The 17234-nt window shown below is 38.5% G+C and overlaps 8 protein-coding genes across 8 annotated transcripts; 5 read left to right on the top strand and 3 right to left on the bottom strand.

The window, feature by feature from the left end:
• Positions 1–22: 22 nt before the first annotated feature.
• JH06_1714 (hypothetical protein) lies at positions 23–2480 on the top strand (the record flags this gene model as incomplete). The annotated part of the gene is made up of 13 exons (XM_014672340.1): positions 23–65; positions 98–270; positions 300–356; positions 386–464; positions 497–615; positions 644–805; positions 836–1035; positions 1065–1334; positions 1363–1438; positions 1469–1921; positions 1951–2019; positions 2049–2096; positions 2127–2480. 13 exons carry the CDS (start codon positions 23–25, stop codon positions 2478–2480), a joined length of 2103 nt encoding a protein of 700 aa, XP_014527826.1.
• A 3669-nt stretch (positions 2481–6149) lies between these two features.
• JH06_1713 (hypothetical protein) lies at positions 6150–6545 on the top strand (the record flags this gene model as incomplete). Its single annotated transcript, XM_014672339.1, has 4 exons — positions 6150–6242; positions 6269–6319; positions 6350–6458; positions 6496–6545. 4 exons carry the CDS (start codon positions 6150–6152, stop codon positions 6543–6545), a joined length of 303 nt encoding a protein of 100 aa, XP_014527825.1.
• Positions 6546–6595: 50 nt separating this feature from the next.
• JH06_1712 (heat shock protein HSP70) lies at positions 6596–9224 on the bottom strand (the record flags this gene model as incomplete). The annotated part of the gene is made up of 4 exons (XM_014672338.1): positions 6596–8677; positions 8710–8976; positions 9008–9065; positions 9097–9224. The coding sequence occupies 4 exons, from the start codon at positions 9222–9224 to the stop codon at positions 6596–6598; spliced, it is 2535 nt and encodes an 844-aa protein (XP_014527824.1).
• A 205-nt stretch (positions 9225–9429) lies between these two features.
• On the bottom strand, positions 9430–10177 carry JH06_1711 (hypothetical protein; the record flags this gene model as incomplete). Its single annotated transcript, XM_014672337.1, has 7 exons — positions 9430–9525; positions 9559–9673; positions 9705–9729; positions 9762–9840; positions 9871–9960; positions 9990–10081; positions 10114–10177. The coding sequence occupies 7 exons, from the start codon at positions 10175–10177 to the stop codon at positions 9430–9432; spliced, it is 561 nt and encodes a 186-aa protein (XP_014527823.1).
• Positions 10178–10344: 167 nt separating this feature from the next.
• JH06_1710 (hypothetical protein) lies at positions 10345–11803 on the top strand (the record flags this gene model as incomplete). Its single annotated transcript, XM_014672336.1, has 9 exons — positions 10345–10441; positions 10474–10526; positions 10557–10589; positions 10621–10701; positions 10732–11054; positions 11085–11220; positions 11251–11337; positions 11369–11528; positions 11559–11803. The coding sequence occupies 9 exons, from the start codon at positions 10345–10347 to the stop codon at positions 11801–11803; spliced, it is 1215 nt and encodes a 404-aa protein (XP_014527822.1).
• A 692-nt stretch (positions 11804–12495) lies between these two features.
• On the bottom strand, positions 12496–14095 carry JH06_1709 (hypothetical protein; the record flags this gene model as incomplete). Its single annotated transcript, XM_014672335.1, has 6 exons — positions 12496–12783; positions 12814–12912; positions 12942–13365; positions 13390–13647; positions 13678–14039; positions 14075–14095. 6 exons carry the CDS (start codon positions 14093–14095, stop codon positions 12496–12498), a joined length of 1452 nt encoding a protein of 483 aa, XP_014527821.1.
• A 117-nt stretch (positions 14096–14212) lies between these two features.
• JH06_1708 (hypothetical protein) lies at positions 14213–14553 on the top strand (the record flags this gene model as incomplete). The annotated part of the gene is made up of 4 exons (XM_014672334.1): positions 14213–14237; positions 14273–14396; positions 14430–14502; positions 14533–14553. The coding sequence occupies 4 exons, from the start codon at positions 14213–14215 to the stop codon at positions 14551–14553; spliced, it is 243 nt and encodes an 80-aa protein (XP_014527820.1).
• A 344-nt stretch (positions 14554–14897) lies between these two features.
• On the top strand, positions 14898–16607 carry JH06_1707 (hypothetical protein; the record flags this gene model as incomplete). The annotated part of the gene is made up of 1 exon (XM_014672333.1): positions 14898–16607. The coding sequence occupies one exon, from the start codon at positions 14898–14900 to the stop codon at positions 16605–16607; it is 1710 nt and encodes a 569-aa protein (XP_014527819.1).
• Between the last annotated feature and the right edge of the window lie 627 nt (positions 16608–17234).

Raw genomic sequence — 17234 nt, 5'->3', positions numbered from 1 at the left:
AGAGATAGACATGATTCTCGTCATGGTGATTCTCGGTCTTCAGATTACTCAAGGCATTTGCCATGGTGGACCATAATAAGTAGAAGTGATTATCGAGAACGAAGTCGTGATTTCTCCGTTCCAGCGACAAATATTGTTGAAACTACGGATTCCAAGTGGAATGATAACAGATCATCAGTAGATCGAGATCGAATAGGAAAGGTACAACCAAAGAATCCAACGAACGTTCTCTATCTACGAAATCTCAACTACGAAGTTACAGAGGCGATGGTATATAATTGTTTCTGTTTTAAGTGTAGATTTGGGAAGCATTAAGGGAAGATCGCATTAAGACGGTTCGGATGGTATTTGATAAAGTAGACATTGTGTAGGTCCTTAACTGTAGGAGAAGGGAAGAAATCGCGGATATGCCTTCTGTTCGTTTCCTTCGATTGTGGATGCATCCAATGTGATTACGAAATATCGTTTTCCTATGCGTTATTCTGGTGATCAATAGCATCGAGTTCTGGATTCGGCACTGGGCCAGCTTTAGTTCTGTTTGGTCAGTCATGTACCATTGAATATGCATCTAAAGAGCAAAGACAGGATCGAAAAAATGATTGGGTGTGTGAACGAGTATTTTCAGACATCCATTGTCATATAGTGTTTTGGAATTAATTCATATCGACATTCGGAATGTAAAGGATGCAAAAATACTCGAAATGAACAATCACTCGATATAGATCGCGCCTTATTTGAATTCTCCAAAACCCCCACTGTTTTTGTACTTATTAAGTGTCTGTGCTTGTCAGCAACAGAGACAGATGTGAGTACGTTAACCTCCAATCAGATCTAGATTATGATGTCGTTTAATAACTGTGCTCCAACCAAATCAGCCTATATTTTTCATGATAGTTATAGTAAACTCTCCCGTGGATATGGTGTCGTTGAATTTGAGACTATCGAAGGAGCTATGCAAATTGTGAACATGCATGGGTATATCAGTGTTCATGGTTATCAGGTTACCATTGGATATGCAAATCCATATTGTATTCGGTACTCATATTATCATAGTCTTATTTTAGAGAGGTTCAACATTCAATGATCCATCCACAACCCACCATGTCATCAGTACCTCAGCCTGTTTCCTATTACATGCCTACCTACTCATTCCCTTCGTATCTCCCTTATCAAACGATTTTACTTCCTTCATATCAAGAGTCTCAAGCCATTCAGCAAACGCTTCTTGATAAAACCAGTCAAGCTCGCCTCCCTTTACAGAAAGAAGTATTGACTCCAGTTAACGAGAAGCTTCCTGATGGACGGCCATTTCCTCGAGCATTTCAACAAGAGAGGTATGATTTCTTAACAAATATGAGATAGTTATTCATTGGACCCTGCTTCAGGATATTGGTATGAAGCTAATTCACAGTTTTACTTCTGTTCCATTCAGCAGATGGTAGGACTCTACAGAGTGTGTCACTTGTAGTACCTTGATTCGATTACTGGTACTTACTACACACGAAAAGATGATCAGTTAATACCATTCATCCCCTTTCCTCCTTCCAAACCTTATCATATTCCACCAAAGCATTCACCTGAACCTGTGAAGGAGGAAAAAGTGCCTCTGATCTCTACCCCAACGAATTTCCAGTTTACGCCTACAACAGTCCAATCAACACCAACTCCAGCCAAACTGGAAATCAAATTCACGACTCCATTGGACAAACTTCTACCTCCTCAACCTGAAGAACCTCAAACGGAACGATCATCTGTTCAAGTGGAAGGTGAACAATTGCGTCCTGGACAAGCTATTACGATGGAAGTGAAGACAAAGGTACTACAGAAGCGAATGGAAAAGAAGGAAGAAGTGTTTATTCCTTCATTAGCTCAAATTGAACGGATCTCTGGTCATACTAGAAACGGTGCACCTGCCTGTTTCGTATCATTGTGAATCGAGTATAAGGATAGATTTGTGGTCGACAATTCCGTGATGAAGCACAATTCAAAAGGCATGTTTCTGAGTCTCGACTCCATAGGGTGAACTATAGATTGGATATTGATCATAGAGACAACTCCATGAATGGGAAAAGTATCATAAGGATCCATCGGTGGATGTAGAAATGATTGAATCCTATAATCATTAGTACAAGGATAGAGCAGAAGAACGAAGGAGAAAGGTTGGTAGTACAGCCATTAGTAATCCGAACAAGCCTGCAATTCAACCAGTTTCATACACTTCAGTTCTTGCAACCACTGAGAGTACTGTTCCAGGATTTATAGAACCACCTTCTGTTATTCCTTCAGCAGCACCTGGTCCTTCTGTTGGTCAGATGCTATTAGCCAAAGACGGTTGGTTAAAAAAGCATCAAGACGAGGATTCGTCTGTTCCATTGCCAGGTACTGTGGGCCATCGAAGAGGAGGATTGGGTTTTGATTCTAGGGAAACACAGCGTTCTGAGATTATGAAGAAGACTTTGGATAGACTAAACAAGTTGTAATCTGTTTTAAAGAAACAAATGAAATGCTATTCTCATTATTACGAATTAAGGAATTCTCTAGTCGTTTTCGTTTGGTTGAACGATGTTTCTGAACCAATATGATACCAATGAGAAATACAATGAGAGCAATTACAATAATCACAGAAAAGACGATCACACTTACTAAAGACTAAAACTCATTTCATTTCAAGTACCTAAGGACCATAATCCGATGACATCCCATTCCCATACACATTTCTTATCCTTTGTGAATCTATTGGGAACGATAGGAACTTTTCCCTCTATGTTTTAGTGACTGAGATTCAATTCGTACCCATCTCAATTGTTTCAGTGGATGTTCTGCCGATTTGTTCCTTTACATAATAGAAAGGATCCGTAGTCATATTACAATGATGCTTCCTAAACAGTTATTGTTCTCTACAAGTCTCACGTCACATCAGCATACTTCTTTTGAAAGATGGGATCACATTTATCAGCATAGAGTTTCGCTTCAGTTTTGTTATCGATTTTGAACCAAACTGATTCGCATGTATTTTTACATCTATATCCTGTCTCAACTTTACTGCAATTAGAGAGAACATAACTATGTGTAAATATCAGTTAACAGTATTACTGATAATAATAAGAATACATACTGCAATTCCTACCATAAGGCCTCTCCACGATGATTTCATCTCTGCTATGAGGAATTCCCTTCTTATTAACATAGATTTGATAATAGAAGTCATCTATGTAATTATCCAACGAATTGAACCAAACGGCTTTTATCAATGGCTACTCCAAATCGATAACACTTATCAGTATAACTGTATTTAGAAACTGCTAAACAGAAACAGCAAGCAATAACAAAAAGAAGAGATTTCATAGTTAAATAGTAATGATTCTTATTTGAATATGATGACGCAGGAACATTAGTCTATTAGAATTCTATGTTAACAATGATTAGAACACAAACAAATCATCTTTGTTTCAATTCAAATAATATGAATAACATGTATATTTTACTCAAAGAAACAAATGAAATATGAGACTCCTGTTTATGAAGCAAACAATTCTCTAATCGTTTTCGTTTTGTTGAACGATGTTTCTGAACCAAGATGATACCAATGATGAATACAATCAGTAAGATTACAATAATCACAGAAACGATAATGACAGTTACTAGGTATCAATTCACGTTTCATATCAATTACCTAAGGACCACAATCCAATAACATCCCATTCCCATACACATTTCTTATCCTTTACATATCCCTCAGGTGCAATAGGAACCTTTCCATCTACTGTTCAGTAACTGGACTCAATTCGTACCCATCTCAATTGTACTTGTAGTTGTTGTGCCAATTTGCTGTCTGATAATATAGAAGGGATCCATTGTCATATTACAATTATGTTTCCTATAATTAACTATTTTCAATAAACCCCACGTTATGTCACCATACTTCTTTTGAAAGATGGGATCACACTTCTCTACAAAAGTTTTCGCTTCGGTTTTGTTCTCGATTTTGAACCATACTGATTCGCATGTACTCTTGCATGTATATCCTGCATCAACTTTACTGCAATCAGAGAGAACATAACTAGAGATCATGTAGAATAGTTATTATTACTGATAGTAGTACGAACATGACATAATACGAGAGCTTCCCAGGCTTTGAAAGACGATATAGTCTCTACTATGAGGTATTCCATGCATATTAAAATAGAATTGATAGTATGGTCTGACTGTCAAGTTACATAAAGAAAAAAGAACGTACAGAAACTCTCTTCAGGTCCTTTGAATCGATAACATTTATCGGTATAACTGTACTCCGAAACTGCTAAACAGAAACAGCAGAGAAGAATTACAAAATAACTTGCCTTCATCATACGAATAAACGATTTGTAACCATACCTTATCATGACACAGACGATTAGTTCTAATAGAATTCATCAGTCATTAAGACCGCGGGAATCTGTTATTGTATTGTATCTCTGTGATTGCAAGAATAGTGCGTTCTCTCGCCACATATGGAGATCTTTGTTAGAACCATTCTGTTAATCCAAGTTAGAATAACGAAAGGAGATCATTTCTGTATAGAGCCGAATCCCCTTTATATTTGGCCATAGAGTGTTGCATGAGTCCACAACTCAAGAAATTTGAATTGGGTCAAGAATCTACATGAGTGTCTTTGTCAGACATATATATGGTATCATAATGCTGGATTCAGATCTGATAGCACTCACAAATCTGAACGTCACTTGCTCAAAGAAACAAATTACACATTAGGTTCATTTCCATGAATCAAAGAGTTCTCTAGGCGTTTTCGTTTTGTTGAACGATGTTTCTGAACCAAGACAATGGCAATGATGAATACAATCAGTAAGATTACAATAATCACAGAGATGACGATCACAGTTACTAGATATCAATTCATGTTTCATATCAATTACCTAAAGACCACAATCCAATAACATCCCATTCCCATACACATTTCTTATCTTCTGTGTATCCCTCAGGAGCAAGAGCCACTTTCCCTTCTGTCGATAAATTAAATTAATTCATTTCTTACTCATCTCAATGATTTCAGTAGTTGTTTTGCCAATCTGTTGAATAATAAAACCAAAAGGATCCATGGAACCGGTACAATTATGTTTCCTATTTTTTACTCTCTTCAGTAAATCCCACGTTATGTCACCATACTTCACTTGAAAGATTGGATCACAATACTTAACATAATAATCGGCTTCGGTTTTGTTATCGATTTTGAACCAAACAGAATCACATGTACTTAGACACTGATATCCTGCGTCCACTGCATTGCAGTCAGAAAGAACATAACTAGAACTTAACTCCATTCATATATTTCACTGATAGTAGTACGAAAACATACTGTAATTATACAAATATGACCTCTCAACATTGATCTTATCTCTGCTATGAGGAATTCCTTTCCTGTTTACATAAACTTGATAATAGGTATCCTCTATATAGTGATAAACTGATTGAAAGCAAACTCCTGTAATCGACTGCCTTTCCAAATCGATAACATTTATCAGTGTAACTGTATTTTGAAGCAGCTAAATAGAAACAGAAAATAATAACAAGAAAACACTTCATTTCAAAAATAAATATGATCTTGTTTCCGAAGTCAGGCGCTCTTTCCTTCATTGTTCTATAATAATCATGAAATGTTAGGCAGCTTAACTACTAAACATATGGAGTTTCATCATTTGATCGGATGACTCATCTTATAGTATTCTCCCATTATATGGATTTTTTAGTCTCAATGTAGCCCTCTAACATTGCAACAAACGGAAATGTGAGTATAGACACAAGGAAGCAAGGGCAAACTCGAGTAACAAAGCAAAATTGTAAAATGTGAAACTAGACTCAAAATAACAATTAACTGACCTAGTTATTATTTGTATCGTGAATAACAGATGTAATATCACCGACTAAACGAACAGTCAATCGTATATACGGTTATTAAATGACATTGTTATGAGCTAACTTGCTATAATATATTTTCATCACTACAATCGGAAAATAAACGAATAGATTTCAATAATCAAAAGGAGAGATTAGATCATGCTTTTGGAATACAGAAATAGACTTGTTTTCCGTATTCCTTGTCTTCATGTTTTCTCCTTAGTTTTAGATCATTTGTGCAACCTGATTTCCCTAGAATGAAGTACACAAATTGGGTCGAGTTTAAGATTGCTGCTATGACATTATTCCTTCATAATCCTGAGATCGTTGATGGTTCCTTGTATGGATTAGTATTTAGTTCCGTTACAATGTAAAGTATGCTGAGCACAAAAAGGATGTTACTGTGAGTTGTACTGATAATGATATAGTAATCGAGATGTTTTGATATGATTTATAGCACATTGAGTTTCATACATCGCAACATAATGATCTACGAAAAATTGACCAGTTAGTTCAGTGGGTCATTGCAAAAACTGCTTCTGATTTGAGTTATGAAGAATGTAACAGTACATGAAGATTATTATGCCCTAGTAACAAAAGTAGTACGTAGTGAAATTGAAGATGAGAAGCAGAAGCGTAGTAATGCCAATTAACAATTGTTTGTAACAAATCATGAGAAATCACTGTAAACAAATACATATAATTATTCCTCCTCCATCTTTGAGTTCTCTTCAGGCTTCTCCTCCTCTTCCATCTTACCACTATCCTTTTCTCCAGACTTCTCTTTCTCTTCTGGTTTCTTTCCTTCATCTTCTTCCTTCTTCTCTTCACTCTTCTTCTCCTCTGGTTTCTTCTCTTCTTCCTTTGGCTTTGGCTTTGGCTTGCTCATTACCTTGTTGTATAGATTATCCACATTACGGATACGATCAGAACAATCCGAACACTTCAAAACAGGATCCTCTGTTAGGGCCAGTTCTGCTTGTGCACTGAGCATCTTTTCTAACCATGCCTTGCTCTCAGCAATCAAATCACGTATAGGTTTCCGTTCTTCAGGAGTGATGTGATCATACTTCTCATTCGGAGTATCTAACAGACGAGTCAACGACTCCAAACGCTGCGACAACTGTGTAACAGCTTCTGGACGATTCTGACTCTCGGTATAACGGTTCACCACAGGATCTCCAACCGTCTTCAACTCCTGTAAACGAGCCACAAAGGTATCACGAGAGGCGTTGTAGCCTTCGTCATCATACAACCAGCTCTCGGCAGCATCAAGTTTCGTCAGGAAGGATTGTCGTATCTCTTCAGCAATGTAAGCTTTGTACATGCTGTTCACACGATCACGCATATTGTATACATATCCCTCCAGATCATTCTTTGCCTCATTCCGAAGACGAATATCAGCATCTTTCTGAAGCATCTGCTTCTCTGTTTGTTCAGCTGCACGAATCTGGTCCACACTCAGACCTGTGAAAACACTTTGTGACTGAAGACTGTCTGTCGAATACTTTACCTCAGGCTTCTTAGGAGCCTCTTCTTTCTTAGCCTCTTCCTTGGGTGTCTCCTTCTTAGTTTCATCTCCCTTCTCCTCCTCTTTTGGAGCCTCTTTAGGAGATTCTTTAGGAGCCTCTTCCTTCTTCTCTTCTCCCTCCACTTCCATTGACTCCTCCTTCTTTTCAGGTTCAGGAGGCAGTGCAATCTTCACAGAAGCATTATATAAATAACACAAGCCATGAGCATCAAAGCAGAAATTCACAAATACCACTGGATCCTCCGCCGTTTTCATTTTCTCCGTTGCCTTCACCACAGTCTCAGCAATGAGAGGACGGGAACCAGGCATCATAATATCTAAACTCTCGGGACTATACTCCAAACGAAGTTTAATATCCTCCTTTGTGTGATACGTGATACGACGATAAGATGGGAATGTATCACCCTTCTTATATAACTCCAGATCCTGTGTCTGACCATTTACTTCTGAGTGGCAACGAATCCAATATGGAACCACATCCACAATCTCATAAGCCTTCACACGAATACGGGGAGAAAGAATAGCACACTGCATAGCACAACCACGAGCTACAGTCTCATCCATATTCAACGTTGTCGACAATCCATCAAGATTCCGTCCAAGAGCCTGAGCTAAAGCAGACTTCATCTGAGGTACACGCATACCTCCTCCAATAATCTCACAGATAAAGTTATCATTCACGGTTAATCCAGCCTCCTTCAGAGCTCGCAAAGCGACTTCCTGAAGTCGATCAGGAAGTTTCTTCTCGCTACACATATCTTGGAAATCATGCAATGTTAACTCAGATTGATAATCCCGATCATCATGCAGACACTCAATATAAATAGGAGTTTTGTTCACACCAGCAGGTGAAAGAGTTTTCTTTACCTTCTCAGCAGCTACCATCAACTTTGCCATTGAACGAGGAGAAGAACGAGGATCACTCTTGTACTTGGCAATAAAACCCTTTGCAATGAAATCGGCAATAGCCTCATCGCAGCAGCGAGAACCCAAATGACGATCATAGGCACAAGATAGAATCTGAACCTTGCCTGTCGTAAAAGCAGCTACAGTTGCATGTGTGGCTGTGTAACCCATGTCCACAAAAAGAACGTGAACAGGCTTATCACTGAACTCACCCTTCAGATTACGGAATATACCATAGTCCAGAGCACTAGCTACATTCTCGTTAATCAGACGAAGACACTTCACTCCTGCAATCTGTGAAGCATGATACATGGCACGTCGTTGCGTGTCATTCCAGAAAGGAGGGACCTATACAATTACTACTGCTCATGAAAGTTTACCGAAATTACAACCTCAGCTTTTCCAGAAGTTTTACTTCCCTTCTGAGCAAGAACAGCACAATGATTCAACAGAATGGCAGTAATCTGCTCGGGAGTAAAGGTACGCTGCTGTCCGTCATAGTACACTTCAATACCAATATGGTCATCTTCCAAAGGAACCAACTTGAAAGGAAGTTTCTTCATCTCTTCTTGAACCTCGGGATCGTGGAAATTCTTACCGAGGAGACTCTTCATCATGTATGGAGTATTCTTAGCATTCGAGCGGAGCTATCCCTCAAACATAATCAAATCAACTTACCAGAGGTTCAGCATGCTCACCAATGAAACGCTCTTGATCTTGGAAAGAAACAATGGAACTACGATATCAAATGGATTGAAAACAATTACGGTGTTCGTCTCTTTGAATTGTCGTTCAAAATAATATCAATACCACCACGTCCAGGAGCGGCTCCCATTCCTCCTGCCTGTCCGATAACACAAGCGTCACTTCCGAAGTCAATACCCAGAACAGACATTTTAACAGTTTTGTACGCCTTAAAGATAAGAAATTATGCAAATAAAAGTGGGACAACTTTGGAACATTCTCGAAATCCCCCTATTTCGCACTCTATTAATCTGTTAACAGCACCTCTCTATGAAACATCCCTCAAAGGAGTTTCGCACATACTATGATTCCAAACAGAGAATTGTGCTTAAAGAAACAGAATACTATTTTACAGATTACGAGGACTTCATGGAAACAAGAAACTCAAGGACATAGTCTAGAGCATCAGCAGTCATGACATCACTTGAGATAGTATAGTTCAAATCATCATTCTACGAATTCAAGTGTTTTAAACTGGTCCAAACAAGAATTAGGCATTCTGGACACACAGTCTGCAGAATGTTAAAAACACAGTCTTTAACTTCGGCGGAAGAATTAGTAATCTCTCGTAGTAGCTGGTCAATTCGACTTTCTGTTTTCCTAGAAATCACAGCTCTTGTTCAATCAGTACACAGTGGCCAATTTGAAAGCAAAATCTACCCATTAGGCATTACAGTGATTCAGCTACCAAACAAATTACGTTCTTTTACCAATGCCTCAAATTCCTCCATAAACTTCTTTCCTGTATCATAAAGTGGTGTAGCTTCCTATAGTGACACAAAAATCTCACTAAGTACTAGATTATATGTCATACAGTTCCGATATACGAGTCTCATATCAATAATATATTCTGCTGGTGTTTTATAGTACTCTTTCTTCAGTTTCCTCTACTCTGAAGTACAAACAACAGGAATACATCAATTGTACCCAAATCCATTGGTTGTTTGATCACTGTTGGATAATCGAGGAGACCCAGCTCTTTCCAATTTACTGGAGAACGGAAATCGACTAGAATAGAAGATCTCAAAACAACCCCATACCATAGTCAGGATTCTCTAGAAACAACTGGTGAATCTCTTTACATAGAGAAAACTTGTCTTCCATTCGTATTTGTTGAGATAAAGTGATTGTTGAAAACAAACCCAAATTAGGTTGTAGAATATCAAGCAATTCTGGATGGCAGAATATTAATCTATTTGTTGATGACAGAAATCCAAGGGAATTTGTTCAAAACCACAAATCGCTTGTATTGAGTAGATACACATCCTATCATGCCTCCAAAGAAGAGAGAGATGTCAAAGAACGAAATGAAAAAGGTCGAGAAGTTCGTGGAAGATAAGACCTTTGGCTTGAAGAACAAGAATAAAAGTAGTCTTCATAACATTGTGATACTATCATAGGTAAGAAAGTCCAGGAATATGTGCAGAACGTAAAGAAGGTGTACACAGGAAAGGTTCGTTTCTGTATTATCTCTCACGATTAGGATGCAAAGTCCGAAGAACTGAGACGTCGAGAGGTGAGAGTTTAGGCAAGTTGATGATTTGTAGGCCAAAAAGATGCGTGATGCCAAGAAAGAGCAAGAGAAGGAGCTTAGCGATCTGTTCAAAGCTGTTATTACGGCCCCTAAGGTACTGGTTTGCGACCTCCGTAACTCCTAGCTTGCTTTCGGTGAAGATCCTAAATCAGTTCTCTGTCCTTTCTTCAAAGCAGGACGTTGTGATAAGGGTGACAGATGTAAATACAGTCATGATCTGAATCTCAACACGCGAAAATCAGCAAAGAAGGATATTCATACGGATCATCGCGATGAAAAGGCACAAGAAACGAATGCCGATTGGGATCGAGACAAATTGGAAGAAGTGTTGCGTCAGAAGGAAGGAAAACGTCCTCAGACGACAACCAAAATTGTCTGCAAATACTTCTTGGATGCTATTGAGAAGGAGTGTTATGGCTGGTTCTGGCAATGTCCGAATGGTCCTGAGTACAAGAAAGTGTCCTCTCTCATCACTAGTTGCAAATATCGTCATGCTCTTCCTGAGGGATATGTGTACAAGAGTCGTGCTGAACGTGAGGCAGAAGCGGCAATGCGTGAAGCAGATCGAGCTCAAGATAAGAACATGATGCGATTGGAGAACATTGAATATCTGGTATCACTGAGAAGGAGATATGAATAGTAGAGATCACAGTTGCCTCATACCAATCTGACTCCTGTTACTCCCGAGACTTTTGCTAAGTGGAAACAAGAACGGATGGAGCGTAAGAAGGTACAGAGATACGAAAAGAACTAATTCATAGAAAGAGAAGGAAGAAATTGAGAAGGCGAGCGAGAAAAAGAAGGTTAGTTCCAAGGAAGCTCGTCTTCTCAGTGGTCGTGCCTTGTTCATTTTCAATCCAAATCTGTTCGTTGATGATGAAGGAGCTGCTGAGAACAAGGAGTATGAAGTTGTGGATCCCAGTAAGTGTAGCTGGATGGAATCACAAGTAGTGGAGGAAGAGGAGAATGCAAAGGAAGGAAAAGAAGAAGTTGTCAATATTGCAGAGGCTGCTGAAGCCGCTGCTGCTGCAGCTGAAGCTGCTGGAGAAGGTGAAGCAGAAGAGGAGGAAGTGAAGATTTCATTGACAGTGTTTGCAGATGAAGATTTGGAGGATTTGCCTTCGGATGATGAGGATGAAGGAGAAACACAGAAGGAGAAAGAACCTCCTTCGCAATTAACTACTCAACCATCATAGTCAAATGATACTAGTGTTTGTTATGAGATGTATGAGTAGTGAAGATTAAATTGTGAAAGAAATACGTAGGAATACAGAAGGTGGATGGAATTCTTGGATTTGTTCCGTTGGCAGTGATGACAGAGATAACCATGAAGTGAGCGCCTTGATGGCAGCACCTAATGACGGTTATACTTGATCTCTGAGCCTGGTTATGGATCATTCTTTGCTTATCTAACGTTGTTACATTCAGCATGAAATAACGATGGAATAGATTATAGGTAGTTTTCTGCTATACATTCTTCATCTACTTTGGTTTTGTGTTTAGAAATGAATAGTTCATATGTGGATATCCAAATGACCATGAGCCGGATACAAGAACTTGAAGCCACGGTACAAAGAGGTTGGATGACTTAATTCGCAGCTTGATGTGCTCCATGAACAGAAGAATAAAAGCTTAATTGCTTTACGGAGGCTAAGGAACCAACAAGAGAAGGGGGTCTATTTCTGCGGAGGATCTTTTTTTCAAAAGATGGACAGAAAGTCTGTGCTAAAATCGATCGAAGAGTGTTGGAAATGATGGTAAGTCTTACATGTAGTAATGGAGAAGATTGACCACAATATCACTGTTAACCGTGAAGAATATGACTCACTGGTGAAGAAATTGCAAATAACGGGAATCTATGGAATGTACATTGTTGCTTCCAAACAAGTCAATAGACCTGACAATTGTTCCGTCGATTCCTCTTTGTATCCACAAGACACTGATAACTCTTGATATACTTCATATGTTCTTCGATACGACCACAAGGGAAATGATAGCACTCTCCACAGTTCTGAATCCGCTGAGTGTATTCCTTAGGAAAGATCAATTTGAACTCCTTCTGTTCAGTACTCGTCCAAATATCGTAGTAAATCTGGTTGTGCTCACGCCACACCTGGAAACGAGGATCATTATCTATCTGAAAGAAATGATCACGCATTTGATCATTTGATAAAACCTATCAATGAACCTTCTCAAGGATTCCAACCATGGTGTTATGCGAAGACGACATTGCTGCATACATCCAATACCAATCATCATTATTCCCCTTCACTACTTTATACGCAAGTCCTTTTTCCAACCACGACTAGTTGTCATTCATCTTCTACAACCCACCTCAGGAAGAGTCGTATAATCCTTTCCAAAATGGTGTTCATGAAGAACAATTAGAATTTTGTATCCTTGGGAGATCAAATAGGTAGCCAGCATATCAATTTGGTTGTAGTCAAAACTACCTCCTTCAAAATTCTGTTTGTAATGAGCAATATTGGCTCCATCTAGCAGAATATCATAAGGTCCTTTCTTTTTCAAAAACTCCTTAAACTCGAGAAAATTCTTCAATCGATCTGGACCACTCTCCTTTGATCCTATAGATTGCAATTTCATCGATTTTCTACTTGATTCAATAAGTCTCTCCACTTTCTGGGCAATGTCCCGTTTGTCAGTAACGGATAAGGTTAGCTTACTCATTGTACTACCGCAGACACTACAAACTCCAGAGCTAAGAATCTGACATTCACGTAACACCCAACGAGGATTCCTAGACATTACTGTGAATATGAACAATGACAAAAATGAAAATCGTTGCAATACCTCAATGGATTCCTCTGTTTGCAACACTTCCACCTCTTTCAGCATTTCATTCAATGAACGAATGAACTGATCTGGATTGGAACCATTGATACATGCATTTAATATGTAGCAGTAGACACTCTCATCAAATTCAATCCCATGGCTACGCATATGATCACACAACTCTGTTAGTAATGTTAAATCTCCTCTCTTTGAAACACTCTTCAGTAGTGGCAGATAATCACGACAACTACTCGTTACAATTCCACCCAAGTGTTACCGGATCTGCAAACCCTTTTCAAGAATCAAATTCACATACTTCAGTGCTTCTTTCTCCTCGCATATGCCAGCAAAGAACTGAATAATGCCTATACGTCGATTCATCCCAAAATTCGTACACACATATGCATTCTCAGGAATTTCAATGTTCCGACTAGAAAGTAAAGAGAGCCATTTATCCAAATATAAAACATCCTCCTTCTTTGATAGCGAGCGGAACAAAGGAGCAAGAACATCTGGCTTGATCCCATCAACCGCCTTTAAATACTCTGAGAATGCATTATCTGTTTCTACTGCATCTCTTCTCTTCATGGCTTCCACAACCTTTCCATAGGCCATATTTGCTTTCCTTCGCTGCAGTTTCTACCCCATTACAGCTCTTCAAATAATATAATTACTTGTTGTTTCCGCTGCTCCATTGATTCCTGGACTCTATCAAGTTCGTCAGCTGAGCGCTTCACTTGTTTTGACCTATCCGTAGTTTCTTCCATGAACCAAACACTAAGAAGAAATGGCAGTTTTGTTTTTGTTGGAGTATGGCAACCACTGTTATTCCTCTCGGTAAACAAAAATACCTTAGAATCATTATAATATAGAACTTGTGGATAAAAGCATCGGCTCACGCATTACAATCGTTACAAAGGGTGATATCGAATTTTCTGGTATTTTGAGGGGATTTGATGACTATTTAACTATGGTTCTTGAAGATGTAACCGAATTGTTCATTTCTTCTTGTCTTTGTTTATTGTGTAGAAGATATACTGCTGATGGTATGAAGAGTACAAAGATTAGTCAAGCTCTTGTCAATGGCAAGAACGTGTGTATGGTAGATAGTGTTTGAAATATTTCACAGTAGCTCATCCCTGGTGGAATTTAATCATTTCCTTAGTACAAAGTCCTGTTATGATATGTGACATGGAATCAGTTTTCTTTGATGTTTCTTTCGTTAGAAATCAATCACTCGTACACTTTTTATATCCTATATAATTATTAATTTGTCTAATGCCATATTATCAGTACACTTCAGATTATTGTAGATTCTGCCGTGATTAACTGTGTAAAGCAAAAAAGCATTCGTTCATGTCTATCTACGATATTGAAGAGACTATTGCACTGGATTTGGGAACAAGCAATTCTTGTTGCTACTACTCTAAGGAAGGACACATTCACATTTTGCAATCTGAGAATGGAGAATATACTATACCTTCTGTTTTGAGATTTATGGATGATGGGATTCTAATCGGAAGACTTGCAAAGCAGCATATTGGAAAACCGGATACAGCCTTCGAACTCAAACGAATATTGGGAAGAAAGTATGATGATCCTGTTGTTCAAGAGTGTATCAAGTCATGGTCCTTCACTATTGAGGCAAACGAGAAAGGACTTCCAGTAGCCGTTCTCAAATCAAAGAACGAGACATTCAAATTGAAACCTGTGGACTTCTACACTTATCTCATCAACTATTTTAAAGAACAGGTTGAAAAGAAGATCGAACGAAAAGTCAAGAGCATCATTCTTACTGTTCCTGCATACTTTGGAGAACATCAAAGAAAAGCTACCACTTTTGCTGCGAAAACAGCTGATCTCGATGTAGTCTATCTCATGAATGAACCTACTGCTGCTGCTATTGCTTATGCCTGTGAAAATGATCTTAGAAACAAAACTATTCTCATTTATGATCTTGGAGGTGGAACTTTCGATGTTAGTATTCTGAGAGTCACAAACAGTTTTGATGTAATTGCAACATCAGGAGATGCTCATTTGGGTGGAATTGACTTCACTAATCGTCTTTATGAATGGCTTCTAGATTCTATCAAAGAAGAAGTTGGTGAAATTGAATTGACTGAGAAGATGAAAGGGAAACTTCAAGTCCTAGCTGAAGAAGCTAAATTGGGTCTCTCTGCTAATGAATTTTGTGATATCGATTTGGAAGATTTGGATATTGAATTGTCCACTATTGGAGTCACAAGAGAAGTATTTGATCGGATTACTAGAGATCTCATCGAACGCTCCAAGTCGGCAGTACTTGACTGTTTATCCCAAGCAGGAATGATTCCAAAGGATATTGATGAAGTGATTATGATAGGAGGTAGTTCTCGAATTCCTGCTGTTCGTGATGCAATGACTTCATTCTTTGGTGGTCGAGAAGTGAAGGCTACTATCAATCCAGATGAAGCAGTAGCTCGAGGTGCAATGTGTTTTGTATGTCAGAAAGCTGGTCACAACATGGTTTGTGGAATGAATGATATTACCGATGGTACTAACATACCTGTGGGAGGTGAAGGAAAGGTCTTCGCTCCTGAATCAATTGAAATTCACGACATTTCGCCCATGCAATATGTCATAGAAATTCCTAATGATGAAGTGGATATTGTTGTTCCTAAAGGAGCCAGACTTCCATTCATACAAAGGAAGTATTATCGAACATATGAGGATTATCAGACTTTTATCAGCATTCATATTGCTCAAGGTAATTCAATGAAATACTCTGAGAATGATGAGTATGGAGAACTTACGATTGATAATATTCCTCAGAAACCAAAAGGAGAAGTTAGAGTGGAACTTGTGGCTACGGTGGATGCTTTCTGTCAAGTATCGTTCAAAGCCTTCTGTAATGGTATTCCTGCTCACTTATCTGTAACCAATAATCAGTGGTTAACAGATATCGATGGAGGGCGCATTAAAGCGGATATAGAAAAAACGAAACTCATTCAAATCCGTAATAAGTGTTCCAAGATGATTGATGCTCTTCATAAACTGTTAGATACTATAGATGATGACGATGTATTAAGTGAAGCTACTGAATTCTATGAACAGATGAGTGATTGGTTTGACCAGGCAGAAAACGCAATAGAAGAAGATTATGAAAATGCTGTGTCGAATATTCAATCTTATTTGAATGTCCATGGAGCTTATTCTTGTTTGTTGTAATCAGTTAAAGGTAAATAGTCAGTTATTTTCTCCTCTATCCTTTATATGCCTGAATACGATATTGAAGAGACTATTGCACTGGATTTGGGAACAAGCAATTCTTGTTGCTACTACTTTAAGGATCTAACGGTACATCCACTTTCTTTCATTAGTGCCAATACTCTCCCCTCCGTTATTAGTTTTACTTTCAAAAGAACTATATTTGGAGAAGCTGCTGTACATAACAAAGGAAAACCGGATACAGCCTACGAACTCAAACGAATATTGGGAAGAAAGTATGATGATCCTGTTGTTCAAGAGTGTATCAAGTCATGGTCCTTCACAGTTGAACCAAACGAGAAAGGACTTCCAGTAGCCGTTCTCAAATCAGATAATATGACCTTTGATATTACTCCTTCTGATTTCTATACTTATCTTATTCGACACTTTAAAGAACAGGTTGAAAAGAAGATCGAACGAAAAGTCAAGAGCATCATTCTTACTGTTCCTGCATACTTTGGAGAATATCAAAGAAGAGAAACAATTTCAGCTGCGAAAACAGCTGATCTCGATGTAGTCTATCTCATGAATGAACCTACTGCTGCTGCTATTGCTTATGCCTGTGAAAATGATCTTAGAAACAAAACT

This window comes from Blastocystis sp. subtype 4, assembly GCF_000743755.1.
Source record: "Blastocystis sp. subtype 4 strain WR1 chromosome Unknown seqid_0098, whole genome shotgun sequence".
NCBI classification, from domain to species: Eukaryota; class Bigyra; order Opalinata; family Blastocystidae; genus Blastocystis; species Blastocystis sp. subtype 4.
Note: the sequence above shows the minus strand (reverse complement) of the source record. Positions and strands in the feature narration are given on the sequence as shown.